Source organism: Camarhynchus parvulus, unplaced genomic scaffold (assembly GCF_901933205.1).
Source record: "Camarhynchus parvulus unplaced genomic scaffold, STF_HiC, whole genome shotgun sequence".
Lineage (NCBI taxonomy): Eukaryota > Metazoa > Chordata > Aves > Passeriformes > Thraupidae > Camarhynchus > Camarhynchus parvulus.
Window position 1 is genome coordinate 98971 of NW_022148567.1, and position 17703 is coordinate 116673.

The 17703-nt window shown below is 51.9% G+C and overlaps 1 protein-coding gene across 1 annotated transcript in view; it reads right to left on the minus strand.

Annotated features, from left to right (window-relative positions):
- Positions 1-17703, minus strand: part of LOC115916938 (phosphoribosylformylglycinamidine synthase-like) — a gene marked incomplete at its 5' end in the record, with an annotated part of 56907 nt that overhangs the window by 27131 nt on the left and 12073 nt on the right. The window contains 9 exon segments of the mRNA XM_030970676.1: positions 462-642; positions 2504-2576; positions 2578-2659; positions 2662-2734; positions 5489-5620; positions 7409-7522; positions 11805-11966; positions 13531-13592; positions 14841-14997. Of these exon segments, the coding sequence (XP_030826536.1) occupies positions 462-642; positions 2504-2576; positions 2578-2659; positions 2662-2734; positions 5489-5620; positions 7409-7522; positions 11805-11966; positions 13531-13592; positions 14841-14997 (1036 nt within the window).

A 17703-nucleotide genomic window follows, 5' to 3' on the forward strand; every position in this document is an offset into this window, starting at 1 on the left:
TCCCCAATGTCCCCAATGTCCCCAACGTCCCCATTCCCCCCAATGTCCCCAATCCCCCAATCCCCCCCAATGTCCCCAATGTCCCCAATGTCCCCAATGTCCCCAGTGTCCCCAATCCCCCCAATGTCCCCAATGTCCCCAATGTCCCCAGTGTCCCCCGTTGTCACCAGGCGTCATCACGGTGTCCGTCCCCACTCTGGCCGCCATGCTCAGCGAGTCCCCAATCCCCAATGTCCCCCAATCCCCCCAATGTCCCCAACGTCCCCATTCCCCCAATGTCCCCAATGTCCCCAATCCCCCAATGTCCCCCCAATCCCCCAATGTCCCCAATGTCCCCAATGTCCCCAATCCCCCAATGTCCCCAGTGTCCCCAATGTCCCCAATGTCCCCAATGTCCCCAATGTCCCCAGTGTCCCCAATGTCCCCAATGTCCCCAATGTCCCCAGTATCCCCGTTGTCACCAGGTGCCATCACGGTGTCCGTCCCCACTCTGGCCGCCATGCTCAGCGAGTCCTTGCCGCCGTCGATGGCCACGCCCAGCTGGCGCAGCGCGGCCACCAGCGCGTCACACGCGGCCACCAGCGCGCCGCCCTCGGCGCCCGCCTTGGAGCCCCACATCCAATTGCCCGAGCACTTCACGTCCTGGGGACAGCAACGGGGACAGCGAGGGGACAGCGGGACAGCAGGGACATTGGGGACATTGAGGGATTGCAGAGATTGGGGACAATGGGGACATTGGGGACAGAGGGGACAATGGGGACATTGGGGACATTGGGGACAATGGGGACATTGGGGACATTGGGGACATTGGGGACAGAGGGGGCAATGGAGGGATTGCAGAGATTGGGGACATTGGGGACATTGGGGACAGAGGGGACATTGGGGGGATTGGGGACAGAGGGGACATCAGGGACAGGGGGTCAGGGGGGACAGAGGGGACATTGGGGACATTGGGGACATCAGGGGGACAATGGAGGGATTGGGGGGGTTGGGGACATTGGGGACATTGGGGACATTGGGGCGTTGGGGACATTGGGGACATTGAGGGGACATTGGGGACATTGGGGGATTGAGGGGACAGTGGGGACGAGAGGACATTTGGGGACATTGGGGACATTGCGGACATTAGGGACAGAGGGGGCAGTGGGGACAGTGGGGGGATCAGGGGGACATTGGGGACATTGGGGACATTGAGGGGACATTGGGGACATTGGGGGGACAATAGAGGGATTGGGGTTTGGGGACATTGGGGACAGTGGGGACATCCGGGACATTGGGGGGACATTGGGGGGATTGCAGAGATCGGGGACATTGGGGACATTGGGGACAGAGGGAACATCGGGGGGGTTGGGGACATTAGGGACAGAGGGGACATTGGGGACATTGGCGGCATCAGGGACATTAGGGACGTTGGGGACATTGAGGGGACATCAGGGGGGTTGGGGACATTGGGGACGTTGGGGACATTGAGGGGACATCGGGGGGGTTGGGGACATTGGGGACATTGGGGACACACAGAAGGACACGCAGGTGCCACACCCAAAGGGGACACAGAGAGACAAAGAGACAGATGGGGGAGGGGACAGGTCAGTGCCACCGCCTGTCACCTCCCCCTGCTGCCACCCCCACGCCACAATGTCCCCAACCCCCCAATGTCCCCAAAAATCCCCCAAAATCCTCAAACCCCCCGAATGTCCTGAACCTCCCCCATGTCCCCAATGTCCCCCATGTCCCCAACACCCCAAATAACCCCAATTCCCCCAAATCCCCCAAAACCTTTAATGTCCCCAATGTCCCCAATGTCCCCAATGTCCCCAATGTCCCCAATGTCCCAAACACCCCAAAAATCCCCAAAATCCCCAAACGCCCCCAATGTCCCCAGTGTCCCCAATGTCCCAGATACCTCAAACCTCCCCAAATCCCCCAAACCCCCTCAATGTCCCCAGTGTCCCCAAGTGCCACCTTGAGTTGCGTGACCCTGGCGAACACCAGGTTGGTGATGGCCTCGGCCAGCGCCCCGATGTCCCCAATGTCCCCAATGTCCCAAACCCCCCAATGTCCCCAATGTCCCAAACCTCCCCAATGTCCCCAATGTCCCCAATGTCCCCAATCCCCCCAATGTCCCCCCAATGTCCCTGATGTCCCCAATGTCCCCAATGTCCCCTCAATGTCCCCCTAATGTCCCAAACCCCCAATGTCCCCAAACCCCCTCGATGTCCCCAATGTCCCCGATGTCCCAAACACCCCAAACCCCCTCAATGTCCCCAAACCTCCCAAATGTCCCCGATGTCCCCAATGTCCCAAACGTCCCAAATATCCCCAATGTCCCAAACCCCCCCAATGTCCCAGACTCCCCCAAATCCCTGAAACCCCCCCGATGTCCCCAATGTCCCCAACATCCCCAATGTCCCAAACCTCCCCAATGTCCCCAATGTCCCCAGTATCCCCAAATCCCCCAAATCCCCCAAACCCCCCCAATGTCCCCAATGTCCCCAAGTGCCACCTTGAGGTGCGTGACCCTGGCGAACACCAGGTTGGTGATGGCCTCGCCGGCCAGCGCCAGCCGCAGCGCCGTCGGGGTCCAGCAGCCCCTTGACGGGCTGCTCGCCGATGGCGGTGGCGGCGCCGCTGTCCCCGAACGGCGACAAGGCCACCACGCCACGTCGCCGGCCGGCGTGTGCAGGGGACCCACGCACTGCTGCTGCGCCACCAGCCCCGTCACCGAGCGGTCCACCTGGGGACAGACATGGGGACATTGGGGACACTGAGGGGGGTTGGGGACAGTGGGGGGAGTGGGGGGATTGGGGGGATTGGGGGGATTGGGGACATTGGGGACACTGGGGGGATTGGGGACATTGGGGACATTGGGGACGTTGGGGGGAGTGGGGACATTGGGGACATTGGGGACATTGGGGGATTGGGGACATTGGGGACATTGGGGACATTGGGGACATTGGGGGATTGGGGACATTGGGGACATTGGGGACATTGGGGACATTGGGGACATTGGGGGGATTGGGGACATTGGGGACATTGGGGACATTGGGGGGAGTGGGGGGATTGGGGACATTGGGGACATTGGGGACATTGGGGACATTGGGGGGAGTGGGGGGATTGGGGACATTGGGGACATTGGGGACATTGGGGACATTGGGGGATTGGGAGGGTTGGGGACATTTGGGGACATTGGGGACACTGGGGGGGTTGGGGACATTGGGGACATTGGGGGACATTGGGGACATTGGGGACATTGGGGGTGGCACAGGTGCCAGGTGGCACAGGTGACACCGATGTGATGCTGAGGTGACACAGAAGTGACACAGAGGTCACACTGGCGTGACAGGTGACACAGGTGTGACAATCAGGTGACACAGGTGACACAGACAGGTGACACAGGTGTGATAGGTGACACAGACAGGTGACACACACAGGTGACACAGACAGGTGACACAGGTGACACAGGTGACACACAGGTGTGTCCCTCACCTTGTTGGTCAGGTACCTCTTGCTGGCCACGGCCGGGGGTTGGGATCACACAGGTGACACACACAGGTGACAGAGACAGGTGACACAGGTGACACAGGTGACACAGGTGACACAGACAGGTGACACACACAGGTGACACACAGGTGACACACAGGTGTGTCCCACTCACCTTGTTGGTCAGGTACCTCTTGCTGGCCACGGCCGGGGGTTGGGCTCACACAGGTGACACACACAGGTGACACAGGTGACACAGGTGACACAGACAGGTGACACACACAGGTGACACAGACAGGTGACACAGTGACACAGGTGACACAGACAGGTGACACAGGTGACACAGGTGACACAGGTGACACAGACAGGTGACACAGGTGTGACAGGTGACACAGGTGTGACAGGTGACACACACAGGTGACAGGTGACACAGGTGACACACACAGGTGACACAGACAGGTGACACACACAGGTGTGACACAGGTGACACACAGGTGTGTCCCACTCACCTTGTTGGTCAGGTACCTCTTGCTGGCCACGGCAGGGGGTTGGGGTGACACAGGTGACACAGGTGACACACACAGGTGACACAGGTAACACACACAGGTGACACACACAGGTGACACAGGTGACACACAGGTGTGTCCCTCACCTTGTTGGTCAGGTACCTCTTGCTGGCCACGGCCGGGGGTTGGGCTCACACAGGTGACACACACAGGTGACACACACAGGTGACACAGGTGACACACACAGGTGACACAGGTGACACAGGTGACACAGGTGACACACAGGTGACACACTCACCTTGTTGGTCAGGTACCTCTTGCTGGCCACGGCCGGGGGTGGGGTTGGTGTAACACAGGTGTGACACAGGTGACACACACAGGTGACACAGGTGTGACAATGAGATGACACAGGTGACACACACAAGTGACACAGACAGGTGACACAGGTGACACACAGGTGACACACAGGTGTGTCCCTCACCTTGTTGGTCAGGTACCTCTTGCTGGCCACGGCCGGGGGTTGGGGTGGGGTTGGTGTAACACAGGTGTGACACAGGTGACACAGGTGACAGACGACACAGGTGACACAGACAGGTGACACAGGTGACACAGGGACACACAGGTGTGTCCCACTCACCTTGTTGGTCAGGTACCTCTTGCTGGCCACCGGACCGGGGGTTGGGCTCACACAGGTGACACACACAGGTGACACACACAGGTGACACACACAGGTGACACAGGTGTGACAGGTGACACAGACAGGTGACACAGGTGACACAGGTGACACACAGGTGTGTCCCTCACCTTGTTGGTCAGGTACCTCTTGCTGGCCACGGCCGGGGGTTGGGCTCACACAGGTGACACACACAGGTGACACACACAGGTGACACAGGTGACACAGGTGACACAGACAGGTGACACAGGTGACACAGGTGACACACAGGTGACACACAGGTGTGTCCCACTCACCTTGTTGGTCAGGTACCTCTTGCTGGCCACGGCCGGGGGTTGGGCTCACACAGGTGACACACACAGGTGACACAGGTGACACAGGTGACACAGGTGACACAGACAGGTGACACACACAGGTGACACAGACAGGTGACACAGTGACACAGGTGACACAGACAGGTGACACAGGTGACACAGACAGGTGACACAGGTGACACAGGTGACACAGGTGACACAGGTGACACAGGTGACACAGACAGGTGACACAGGTGTGACAGGTGACACAGGTGTGACAGGTGACACACACAGGTGACAGGTGACACAGGTGACACACACAGGTGACACAGACAGGTGACACACACAGGTGACACAGGTGACACACAGGTGTGTCCCACTCACCTTGTTGGTCAGGTACCTCTTGCTGGCCACGGCCGGGGGTTGGGCTCACACAGGTGACACACACAGGTGACACAGACAGGTGACACAGGTGACACAGGTGACACAGACAGGTGACACAGGTGACACAGGTGACACACAGGTGTGTCCCTCACCTTGTTGGTCAGGTACCTCTTGCTGGCCACGGCCGGCAGCCTCAGGACCCTCTCGAGGGCGCCGCGCACCGACAGCGCCGCGGGGAGGCTCAGGGGGCGCCGCGGGAGGGGCGCGCGCGACAGGTGGAACTCCTGGGGCCCCAAAAACGGGCGGAAACGGCAAAATCGGGGTACGCCCAAAAAAAAGGGCGTCAAAAATTCGGGGGGTCACATTTTTGAGGCATCCAAAAATTTGGGGGTTCACATTTTTGAGGTTTTCGAAAATTTCAGCGTTCACATTTTTGAGGTTCTCAAAAATTTGGGGGTTCACATTTTTGAGGTTCTCAAAAATTTGGGGGTTCACATTTTTGAGGTTTTCAAAAATTTGGGGGTTCACATTTTTGAGGTTTTCGAAAATTTCAGGGTTCACATTTTTGAGCCATTCAAAAATTTTGGGGGATTCAATTTTTGAAGGTTTCAAAATTTGGGGGTTCACATTTTTGAGGGATTCAAAAATTTGGGGTTCACGTTTTTGAGCGATTCGAAAATTTGGGGGTTCACATTTTTGAGGGATTGAAAAATTTGGGGGTTCACATTTTTGAGGTTTTCAAAAATTTGGGGGGTCACATTTTTGAGCTATTCAAAAATTCGGGGGATTCCAATTTTTGGGGAGGGGGAAGTGGGGACCCCAAAATTATATAGGAGGGACCCCAAAATTAGAGGGGGGGACCCCAAAATTTGGGAGGGAAAAGCCTCAAATTTGGGGCTCCCCCCCAAAAAAAATTTGGGATCCAAACTTTGGAGGCTTGGGGTTTTTTTGGGTCGCATTTTGGGGTGATTTCTCCCCAAATTTTAGGGCCATTTTTTGGGGTCCCATTTTGGGTCATTACCCCCAATTTTGGGGCCATTTTTGGGGTCCCATTTGGGGCCATCCCTCCCCAATTTTGGGGCCATTTTTGGGGTCCCATTTTGGGCCATCACCCCCAATTTTGGGGTCATTTTTGGGGTTCCATTTTGGAGTCTTCCCCCCCCAATTTTGGGGTCCCATTTCAGGGTGTTCCCCCCACATTTCGGCATCCCATTTCAGGGTGTCCCCCAAATTTTGGGGCCATTTTTGGGGTCCCATTTCAGGGTATTCCCCCCAAATTTCGGGATCCCATTTCAGGGTGTCCCCCCCAATTTCAGGTCAATTTTTGGGGTCACATTTGGGGCATCCTCCCCAATTTTGGGGTCATTTTTTGGCCCCATTTTCGGCCATCCCTCCCCCAATTTTGGGGTCATTTTTGGGGTCCCATTTTGGAGTGTACCTCCGAATTGTGGGTCCATTTTTGGGGTCCCATTTGGGGCCATCCCTCGCCCAATTTTGGGGTCATTTTTAGGGTCCCATTTTGGGCCATCCCCCCCAATTTTGGGGTCATTTTTGGGGTCCCATTTTGGGCCACCCCCCCCAGTTTTGGGGCCATTTTTGGGGTCCCATTTCAGGGTGTTCCCCCCAAATTTTGGGGCCATTTGTGGCCCCATTTTCGGCCGTCCCTCCCCTAATTTTGGGGTCATTTTTGGGGTCCCATTTGGGGCCATCCCCCCCAATTTTGGGGCCATTTTTGGGGTCCCATTTTCAGCCATCCCTCCCCCAATTTTGGGGCCATTTTTGGGGTCCCATTTCAGGGTGTTCCCGCCAAATTTTGGGGCCATTTGTGGCCCCATTTTCGGCCGTCCCTCCCCTAATTTTGGGGTCATTTTTGGGGTCCCATTTGGGGCCATCCCTCCCCCAATTTTGGGGCCATTTTTGGGGTCCCATTTTGGGTTGTCCCCCACCAATTTTGGGGTCATTTTTGGGGTCCCATTTGGGGCCATCCCCCCCAATTTTGGGGCCATTTTTGGGGTCCCATTTCGGGGCGTTCCCCCCAAATTTCGGGTCAGTTTTTGGGGTTCCCCGCTCACCTTTTGGGGCATCTTGCCCAGCACCCACTCCAGCTCCAGGTTGACGGGGGTGGGGAGCCCCTCGTGGGACCCCCCCTCGGGCACCGGCGACGCCAGGTCATCGACCAGCACGATCTGGGGGGGGGGAAAACCCCAAAATCAACCCCAAAACACCCCAAAATCAACCCCAAATACACCCCAAAATGAGCCCAAAACCACAACTAAATATCCCCAAAAACACCCACAAAAATTAACCCAAAAATCAACCCCAAACACCCCAAAAATTACCCCAAAACCCCAAAAATGCCCACAAAAAATACCACGAAAATCAACCCCAAACACCCCAAAATCAACCCCAAAACACCCCAAAATCAACCCCAAAACACCCCAAAATCAACCCCAAATACACCCCAAAATGAGCCCGAAACAGGCCAAAAACACTGACCAAAATTATCGCAAAAATCAACCCCAAACACCCCAAAATCAACCCCAAATGCACCCCAAAATGACCCCAAAACCACAACAAAATAACCCCAAAAACACCCACAAAATTAACCCAAAAATCAACCCCAAACACCCCAAAAATTACCCCAAAAACCCCAAAATCAACCCCAAATACACCCCAAAATCAACCCCAAAACACCCCAAAATCAACCCCAAAACAGCCCAAAAACACCGACCAAAATTATCGCAAAAATCAACCCCAAAACACCCCAAAATGAGCCCGAAACCACAACAAAATAACCCCAAAAACACCCACAAAAATTAACCCAAAAATCAACACCAAACACCCCAAAATCAACCCCAAAACACCCCAAAATGAGCCCAAAACCACAATAAAATAACCCCAAAAAACACCCACAAAAATTAACCCAAAAATCAACACCAAAACCATCCCAAAATCAACCCCAAATACACCCCAAAATCGACCCCAAATGCACCCCAAAATCAACCCCAAAACCATGCCCAAAATGAGCCCAAAACAGCCCAAAAACACAGACCAAAATTATCGCAAAAATCAACCCCAAATGCACCCCAAAATCAACCCCAAATGCACCCCAAAAAATGACCCCGAAACCACAACAAAATAACCCCAAAAACACCGACAAAAATTATCGCAAAAATCAACCCCAAACACCCCAAAAATTACCCCAAAACCCCAAAAACGCCAACAAAAATTACCACGAAAATCAACCCCAAACACCCCAAAATCAACCCCAAAACACCCCAAAATCAACCCCAAATACACCCCAAAATCAACCCCAAAACACCCCAAAATGAGTCCGAAACAACCCAAAAACACCGACCAAAATTATCGCTAAAATCAACCCCAAAACACCCCAAAATGAGCCCGAAACCACAACAAAATAACCCCAAAAACACCCACAAAAATTAACCCAAAAATCAACCCCGAAGCCACCCCAAAATCAACCCCAAATACACCCCAAAATCAACCCCAAAACACCCCAAAATGAGCCCAAAACCACAATAAAATAACCCCAAAAAACACCCACAAAAATTAACCCAAAAATCAACCCCAAACACCCCAAAATCAACCCCAAATGCACCCCAAAATCAACCCCAAATGCACCCCAAAATCAACCCCAAATACACCCCAAAATGACCCCGAAACCACAACAAAATAACCCCAAAAACACCCACAAAAATTAACCCAAAAATCAACCCCAAACACCCCAAAAATTACCCCAAAACCCCAAAAACGCCAACAAAAATTACCCCAAAAATCAACCCCAAAACCACCCCAAAATCAACCCCAAAACAGCCCAAAATGAGCCCGAAACAGCCCAAAAACACCGACCAAAATTATCGCAAAAATCAACCCCAAACACCCCAAAATGAGCCCGAAACCACAACTAAATAACCCCAAAAACACCCACAAAAATTAACCCAAAAATCAACACCAAAACCATCCCAAAATCAACCCCAAATACACCCCAAAATCGACCCCAAAACAGCCCAAAATCAACCCCAAATACACCCCAAAATCGACCCCAAATGCACCCCAAAATCAACCCCAAAACCATGCCCAAAATGAGCCCAAAACAGCCCAAAAACACAGACCAAAATTATCGCAAAAATCAACCCCAAACACCCCAAAATCAACCCCAAATGCACCCCAAAATGACCCCGAAACCACAACAAAATATCCCCAAAAACACCCACAAAAATTAACCCAAAAATCAACCCCAAACACCCCAAAAATTACCCCAAAACCCCAAAAACGCCAACAAAAATTACCCCAAAAATCAACCCCAAAACCACCCCAAAATCAACCCCAAAACACCCCAAAATGAGCCCAAAACAACTCAAAAACGCCGACCAAAATGATCGCTAAAATCAACCCCAAAACACCCCAAAATGAGCCTGAAACCACAACTAAATAACCCCAAAAACACCCACAAAAATTAACCCAAAAATCAACCCCAAAGCCACACCAAAATCAACCCCAAAACACCCCAAAATCGACCCCAAATGCACCCCAAAATGAGCCCAAAACCACAATAAAATAACCCCAAAAAACACCCACAAAAATTAACCCAAAAATCAACACCAAAACCATCCCAAAATCAACCCCAAAACCATGCCCAAAATGAGCCCAAAACACCCCAAAAACACAGACCAAAATTATCGCAAAAATCAACCCCAAAACACCCCAAAATGAGCCCGAAACGACAACAAAATATCCCCAAAAACACCCACAAAAATTAACCCAAAAATCAACCCCAAACACCCCAAAATCAACCCCAAATACACCCCAAAATCAACCCCAAATACACCCCAAAATCAACCCCAAAACAGCCCAAAATCAACCCCAAAACAGCCCAAAAACACCGACCAAAATTATCACTAAAATCAACCCCAAAACACCCCAAAATGACCCCGAAACCACAACAAAATAACCCCAAAAACACCCACAAAAATTAACCCAAAAATCAACACCAAAACCATCCCAAAATCAACCCCAAATACACCCCAAAATCGACCCCAAATGCACCCCAAAATGAGCCCAAAACCACAATAAAATAACCCCAAAAACACCCACAAAAATTAACCCAAAAATCAACCCCAAAGCCACCCCAAAATCAACCTCAAATGCACCCCAAAATGAGCCCGAAACAGCCCAAAAACACCGACCAAAATGATCGCTAAAATCAACCCCAAAACACCCCAAAATGAGCCTGAAACCACAACTAAATAACCCCAAAAAACACCCACAAAAATTACCCCAAAACCCCAAAAACGCCAACAAAAATTACCCCAAAAATCAACCCCAAAGCCACCCCAAAATCAACCCCAAATACACCCCAAAATGACCCCGAAACAACCCAAAAACACCGACCAAAATGATCGCTAAAATCAACCCCAAAATGAGCCCGAAACCACAACAAAATAACCCCAAAAACACCCACAAAAATTAACCCAAAAATCAACCCCGAAGCCACCCCAAAATCAACCCCAAAACACCCCAAAATGAGCCCAAAACCACAATAAAATAACCCCAAAAAACACCCACAAAAATTAACCCAAAAATCAACACCAAAACCATCCCAAAATCAACCCCAAATACACCCCAAAATCAACCCCAAAACAGCCCAAAATCAACCCCAAATACACCCCAAAACGAGCCCAAAACAGCCCAAAAACACCGACCAAAATTATCGCAAAAATCAACCCCAAAATGAGCCCGAAACCACAACAAAATAACCCCAAAAACACCCACAAAAATTAACCCAAAAATCAACCCCGAAGCCACCCCAAAATCAACCCCAAATACACCCCAAAATCAACCCCAAAACACCCCAAAATGAGTCCGAAACAACCCAAAAACACTGACTAAAATTATCGCTAAAATCAACCCCAAAACATCCCAAAATGAGCCCGAAACCACAACAAAATAACCCCAAAAACATCCAAAATCCACCAATGTCCCCAATGTCCCAAATATCCCCCAATGTCCCCAATCTCCCCAATGTCCCAATCCCCCCAACCCCCCCAATCCCCCCAATGTCCCCAATGTCCCCAATGTTCTCAAATCCCCTCAATCCCATAAATGTCCCCAATGTCCCCAATCCCCCCAATGTCCCCAATGTCCCCAATCCACCAATGTCCCCAATGTCCCCAATGCCCCCAATGTCCCCAATGTCCCCAATGTCCCCAATCCCCCCAATGTCCCCAATGCCCCCAATGTCCCCAATGTCCCCAATGTCCCAAATGTCCCCCAATCCCCCCAATGTCCCCAATGTCCCCAATCCACCAATGTCCCCAATCCCCCCAATGTCCCCAATGCCCGCAATGTCCCCAATGTCCCCAATGTCCCCAATGTCCCCAATGCCCCAATCCCCCTAACCCCCCCAATCCCCCCAATGTCCCCAATGTCCCCATTGCTGTCCCTCACCCTGCCATCCCCGGTGATTGTCCCCACCACACTCAGGGGACAGCGCTCTCTCTCCGCCAGGCGCCGCAGCAGCGCCAGCGCCTCCGGCCGCACCAGCAGCGCGTTGGACTCCTGGTACTCGGCGCCCCAGAGCTCCAGGATGCTCAGCGTGGGGTCACCCAGCTGCCACCGAGGCCACCAAAGTGTCACCAAAGTGTCACCAGGGCCACCAAGGTGTCACCCATTAAATCAGTGAAATCACGGGATGGAAGGGGTTAAAGGGTTTGGGGACATTGGGGGCACAGAACGAGGGGGACAAGGGACACCCAGAGCTCCAGGATGCTCAGCGTGGGGTCACCCAGCTGCCACCGAGGCCACCAAAGTGTCACCAAAGTGTCACCAGGGCCACCAAGGTGTCACCCATTAAATCAGTGAAATCATGGGATGGAAGGGGTTAAAGGGTTTGGGGACATTGGGGGCACAGAACGAGGGGGACAAGGGACACCCAGAGCTCCAGGATGCTCAGCGTGGGGTCACCCAGCTGCCACCAATGTCACCAAAGTGTCACCAAGATGTCACCAAGTCCATTGGGAACAATGGTGGACACCACGGGATGGAAGGGGTTAAAGGGTTTGGGGATTTGGGGATTTGGGGTCAGTGGGGACAAGGGACACCCAGAGCTCCAGGATGCTCAGCGTGGGGTCACCCAGCTGCCACCGAGGCCACCAAAGTGTCACCAAAGTGTCACCAGGGTCACCAAGTCCATTGGGAACAATGGCGGACACCACGGGATGGAAGGGGTTAAAGGGTTTGGGGATTTGGGGATTTGGGGTCAGTGGGGACAAGGGACACCCAGAGCTCCAGGATGCTCAGCGTGGGGTCACCCAGCTGCCACCGAGGCCACCAAAGTGTCACCAAAGTGTCACCAGGGCCACCAAGGTGTCACCCATGTCATCAGTGAAATCACGGGATGGAAGGGGTTAAAGGGTTTGGGGACACTGGGGACACAGAACGAGGGGGACAAGGGACACCCAGAGCTCCAGGATGCTCAAAGTGGGGTCACCCAGCTGCCACCGAGGCCACCAAAGTGTCACCAAGGTGTCACCAAAGTATCACCAAGGTGCCACCAAATCCATTGGGAACAATGGCGGATATCACGGGATGGAAGGGGTTAAAGGGTTTGGGGACACTGGGGGGGACAAGGGACACCCAGAGCTCCAGGATGCTCAGGGTGGGGTCACCCAGCTGCCACCGAGGTCACCAAAGTGTCACCAGGGCCACCAAAGTGTCACCAGGGTCATTGGCAACAATGGCAAATATCACGGGATGGAAGGGGTTAAAGGGTTTGGGGACATTGGGGACACTGGGGACATTGGGGACATTTGGGGACATTGGGGACATTGGGGACATTGAGCGGGACATTGAGGGGGCATTGGGGACATTGAGAACATTGGTGACATTGGGGGGACATCAGGGACATTGGGGGGGTTGGGGACATTGGGGACACTGGTGACATTGGTGACACTGGGGGGACACTGGGGACATTGGGAACATTGGTGACTTGAGGGCATTGGGGACATTGGGGGAGACTGAGGGGACATCAGTGACATTGGGGACATTGGTGGGATTGGGGTGACATGGGGGACATTGGGGACATTGGGGTGACATTGTGGGACATTGGGGTGACACTGAGGTGACATTGGGGTGACATTTGGGGACATCGGGTGACACGGGCGGTGACACTGACCTGGAAGCGGCTGGCGTAGATGACGGCCCCGGCCGGCTCCGAGATCTCCTTCAGGACATTGCCTGGGGACATCGGGGACATCAGAGGGGACACAGGAGACATCGGGGACATTGGGGACACTAGGGGGATTGGGGACATTGGGGACATTGGGGGGGATTGGGGGCATTGGGGACATTGGGGGGATTGGGGACATTGGGGGATTGGGGACATTGGGGACATTGGGGGGATTGGGGGACATTGGGGACATTGGGGACATTGGGGGGATTGGGGACATTGGGGGCATTGGGGACATTGGGGACATTGGGGACATTGGGGGGATTGGGGACATTGGGGGCATTGGGGGGGCATTGGGGGGACATTGGGGACATTGGGGGCATTGGGGACATTGGGGGGCATTGGGGACATTGGGGGCGTTGGGGACATTGGGGACATTGGGGACATTGGGGAAATTGGGGACATTGGGGACATTGGGGACACTGGGGGGATTGGGGACACTGGGGACATTGGGGACATTGGGGACATTGGGGACATTGGGGGGGTTGGGGACACATTGGGGGACATTGGGGACATTGGGGGGATTGGGGACATTGGGGGGTTAGGGACTTTGGGGACATTGGGGGGACATCGGGGACATCAGAGGGGACATTGAGGGACATTGGGGGACATTGGGGTCATTGGGGACATTGGGGACATTGGGGACATTGGGGACATCACTGGGGACATGGAGAAGATCTTTGGTGACATCAGCAAGGACATGGGACGTTACTGAGGACTTTGGGGACATCAGTGGGGACGGCACTGGGGACATCAGCTTGGCACCACGGACTTGTCCCATGGTGTGTCCCCAGTGTCCCCAATGTCCCCAATCCCCCAATGTCCCCAATGTCACCCACCGTTCCCTCCTGCCCCCTGATCATGGATGGAGCTCACGGGGTTCCCAATGTCCCCAATGTCCCCAATGTCCCCAATGTCCCCAATGTCCCCACTGTCCCTTGTGTCCCCAATGTCCCCAATGTCCCCTGTGTCCCCAATCCCCCCAATGTCCCCAATCCCCCCAATGTCCCCAATCCCCCCAATGTCCCCAATGTCCCCAATCCCCCCAATGTCCCCAATCCCCCCAATGTCCCCAATGTCCCCAATGTCCCCAATTTCCCCAATCCCCCCAATGTCCCCAATCCCCCCAATGTCCCCAATCCCCCAATGTCCCCAATGTCCCCAATCCCCCCAATGCCCCCAATGTCCCCCGTGTCCCCAATGTCCCCCAATGTCCCCAATGTCCCCAATGTCCCCATTGCTGTCCCCTCTCTCACCGTTGCCGCCGGCGTCCTGGTCGTGGATGGAGCTCACGGGGTTCCGGGCCCCGCTCTCCACGCAGCCCCGCAGGACGCGGTTCAGCTTCTGCTCCATCTCGGGGTCCCCACGCTGCACGGCCCCCAGATCCCGTTCGGCCTCGTTGTCCCCCTGCACCTGCGGGGACGCCGTGGGGACACCGGGGGTGGCACCCAAAATTCCCCCCAAAAAAAAATCCCGTCCAAAAACGACAAAAAATCCCCCAAAAAATCCCGTCCAAAAACGACAAAAATCCCCAAAAAAATCCCATCCAAAAACGACAAAAATCCCCAAAAAATCCCATCCAAAAACGACAAAAATCCCCAAAAAATCCCGTCCAAAAACGACAAAAATCCCCAAAAAATCCCGTCCAAAAACGACAAAAATCCCCAAAAATCCCATCCAAAAATGACAAAAATCCCCAAAAAATCCCGTCCAAAAACGACAAAAATCCCCAAAAAATCCCGTCCAAAAACGACAAAAATCCCCAAAAATCCCATCCAAAAATGACAAAAAACCCCAAAAAATCCCGTCCAAAAACGACAAAAATCCCCCAAAAATCCCATCCAAAACGACAAAAATCCCCAAAAAATTCCGTCCAAAAACGACAAAAATCCCCAAAAAATCCCATCCAAAAACGACAAAAATCCCCAAAAATCCCGTCCAAAAACGACAAAAAATCCCATTAAAAATCCCGTCCAAAAACGACAAAAATCCCCAAAAAAATCCCGTCCAAAAACGACAAAAATCCCCCAAAAATCCCATCCAAAACGACAAAAATCCCCAAAAAATCCCGTCCAAAAACGACAAAATCCCAAAAAAATCCCGTCCAAAAACGACAAAAATCCCCCAAAAAAATCCCATCCAAAAACGACAAAAATTCCAAAAAAATCCCATCCAAAAACGACAAAAATCCCCAAAAAATCCATCCAAAAACGACAAAAATCCCCAAAAAATCCCATCCAAAAACGACAAAAAATCCCCAAAAATCCATCCAAAAACGACAAAAATCCCCAAAAATCCCGTCCAAAAACGACAAAAATCCCCAAAAAATCCCGTCCAAAAACGACAAAAATCCCCAAAAAATCCATCCAAAAACGACAAAAATCCCCAAAAAATCCCGTCCAAAAACGACAAAAATCCCCCAAAAATCCCGTCCAAAAACTACAAAAATCCCATTAAAAATCCCATCCAAAAACGACAAAAATCCCAAAAAAAATCCCGTCCAAAAACGACAAAAATCCCCAAAAAATCCCATCCAAAAACGAGAAAAATCCCCAAAAAATCCCATCCAAAAACGACAAAAATCCCCAAAAAATCCCATCCAAAACGGAAAAATCCCCAAAAATCCCATCCAAAAACGACAAAAATCCCCAAAAAATCCATCCAAAAACGACAAAAATCCCCAAAAAATCCCGTCCAGAAACGACAAAAATCCCCCAAAAAAAATCCCATCCAAAAACGACAAAAATCCCCAAAAAATCCCGTCCAAAAACGACAAAAAATCCCATTAAAAATCCCGTCCAAAAACGACAGAAATCCCCAAAAAATCCCGTCCAAAAACGACAAAAATCCCCCAAAAAAATCCCGTCCAAAAACGACAAAAATCCCCAAAAAATCCCATCCAAAAACGAGAAAAATCCCCAAAAAATCCCATCCAAAAACGACAAAAATCCCCAAAAAAATCCCATCCAAAAACGAGAAAAATCCCCAAAAAATCCCATCCAAAAACGAGAAAAATCCCCAAAAAATCCATCCAAAAACGACAAAAATCCCCAAAAAATCCCGTCCAAAAACGACAAAAATCCCCAAAAAATCCCGTCCAAAAACGACAAAAATCCCCAAAAAATCCCGTCCAAAACGACAAAAATCCCATTAAAAATACGAAAATCCCATCAAAAATGCCATAAAAAATCCCTCCAGGAACCCCAAAATCCCCCCAAAAATACCAAATTTCACTCAAAATCCCCCAAATTTCACCCTAAATTCCCCAAAATCCCCCAAAATCTTCCAACATTCCATCCCAAATTCCACCCAAAATCCCCAAATTTCACTCCAAAATCCCCCCAATCCCCCAAATTCCACCCAAAATTCCCCCAAAATCCCCCAAATTTCACCCCAAATTCCACCCAAAATTGGCTCCAAATTCCTAAATTTTCCCAAAATCCCCCCAATCCCACCCAAAAATCCCCCAAAATCCACCCCAAAATCCCCAAATTTCATCCCAAATTCCACCCAAAATTGGCTCCAAAATCCCAATTTTTCCCCAAATCCCCCAAATTTCATCCCAAATCCTCCCTAAACCCCAAAAAAACCCTCAATTTCCACCCCAAATCCCCAAAAATCTCCCCAAATTTTTTCCTAAAATCCCCCAAAATCCCAAATTTTCCCCAAATCCCCTAAAATCCTCCTAAAATCACCCCAAATCCACCCAAAATTCCCTCAAAAATCCCCAAATCTTCCCTAAATCCCCCAAATTCCACCCCAAATCCTCCAAAATTCCCTCAAATCGTCCCAAAAAATCCCCCAAATTCCACCCAAAACTCCCCCAAAATCTTCCCAAATTTCATCCCAAATTCCACCCAAAATCCCAAATTTTCCCCAAATTTCCCCCAAATTCCCCTAAATCCCCCAGAATTCCACCCAAAATTCCCCCAAATCCCCCTAAAATCCCCCAAAATCTTCCCAAATTTCATCCCAAATTCCCCCCAAAATTCCCCCAAATTGTCCCAAAATTCCACCCAAAATCCACCCCAAAAATCCCCCAAAAATCCCCAAATTCCACCCCAAATCCCCCCAATCCCCCAAATTCCACCCAAAATTCCCCCAAAATCCCCCAAATTT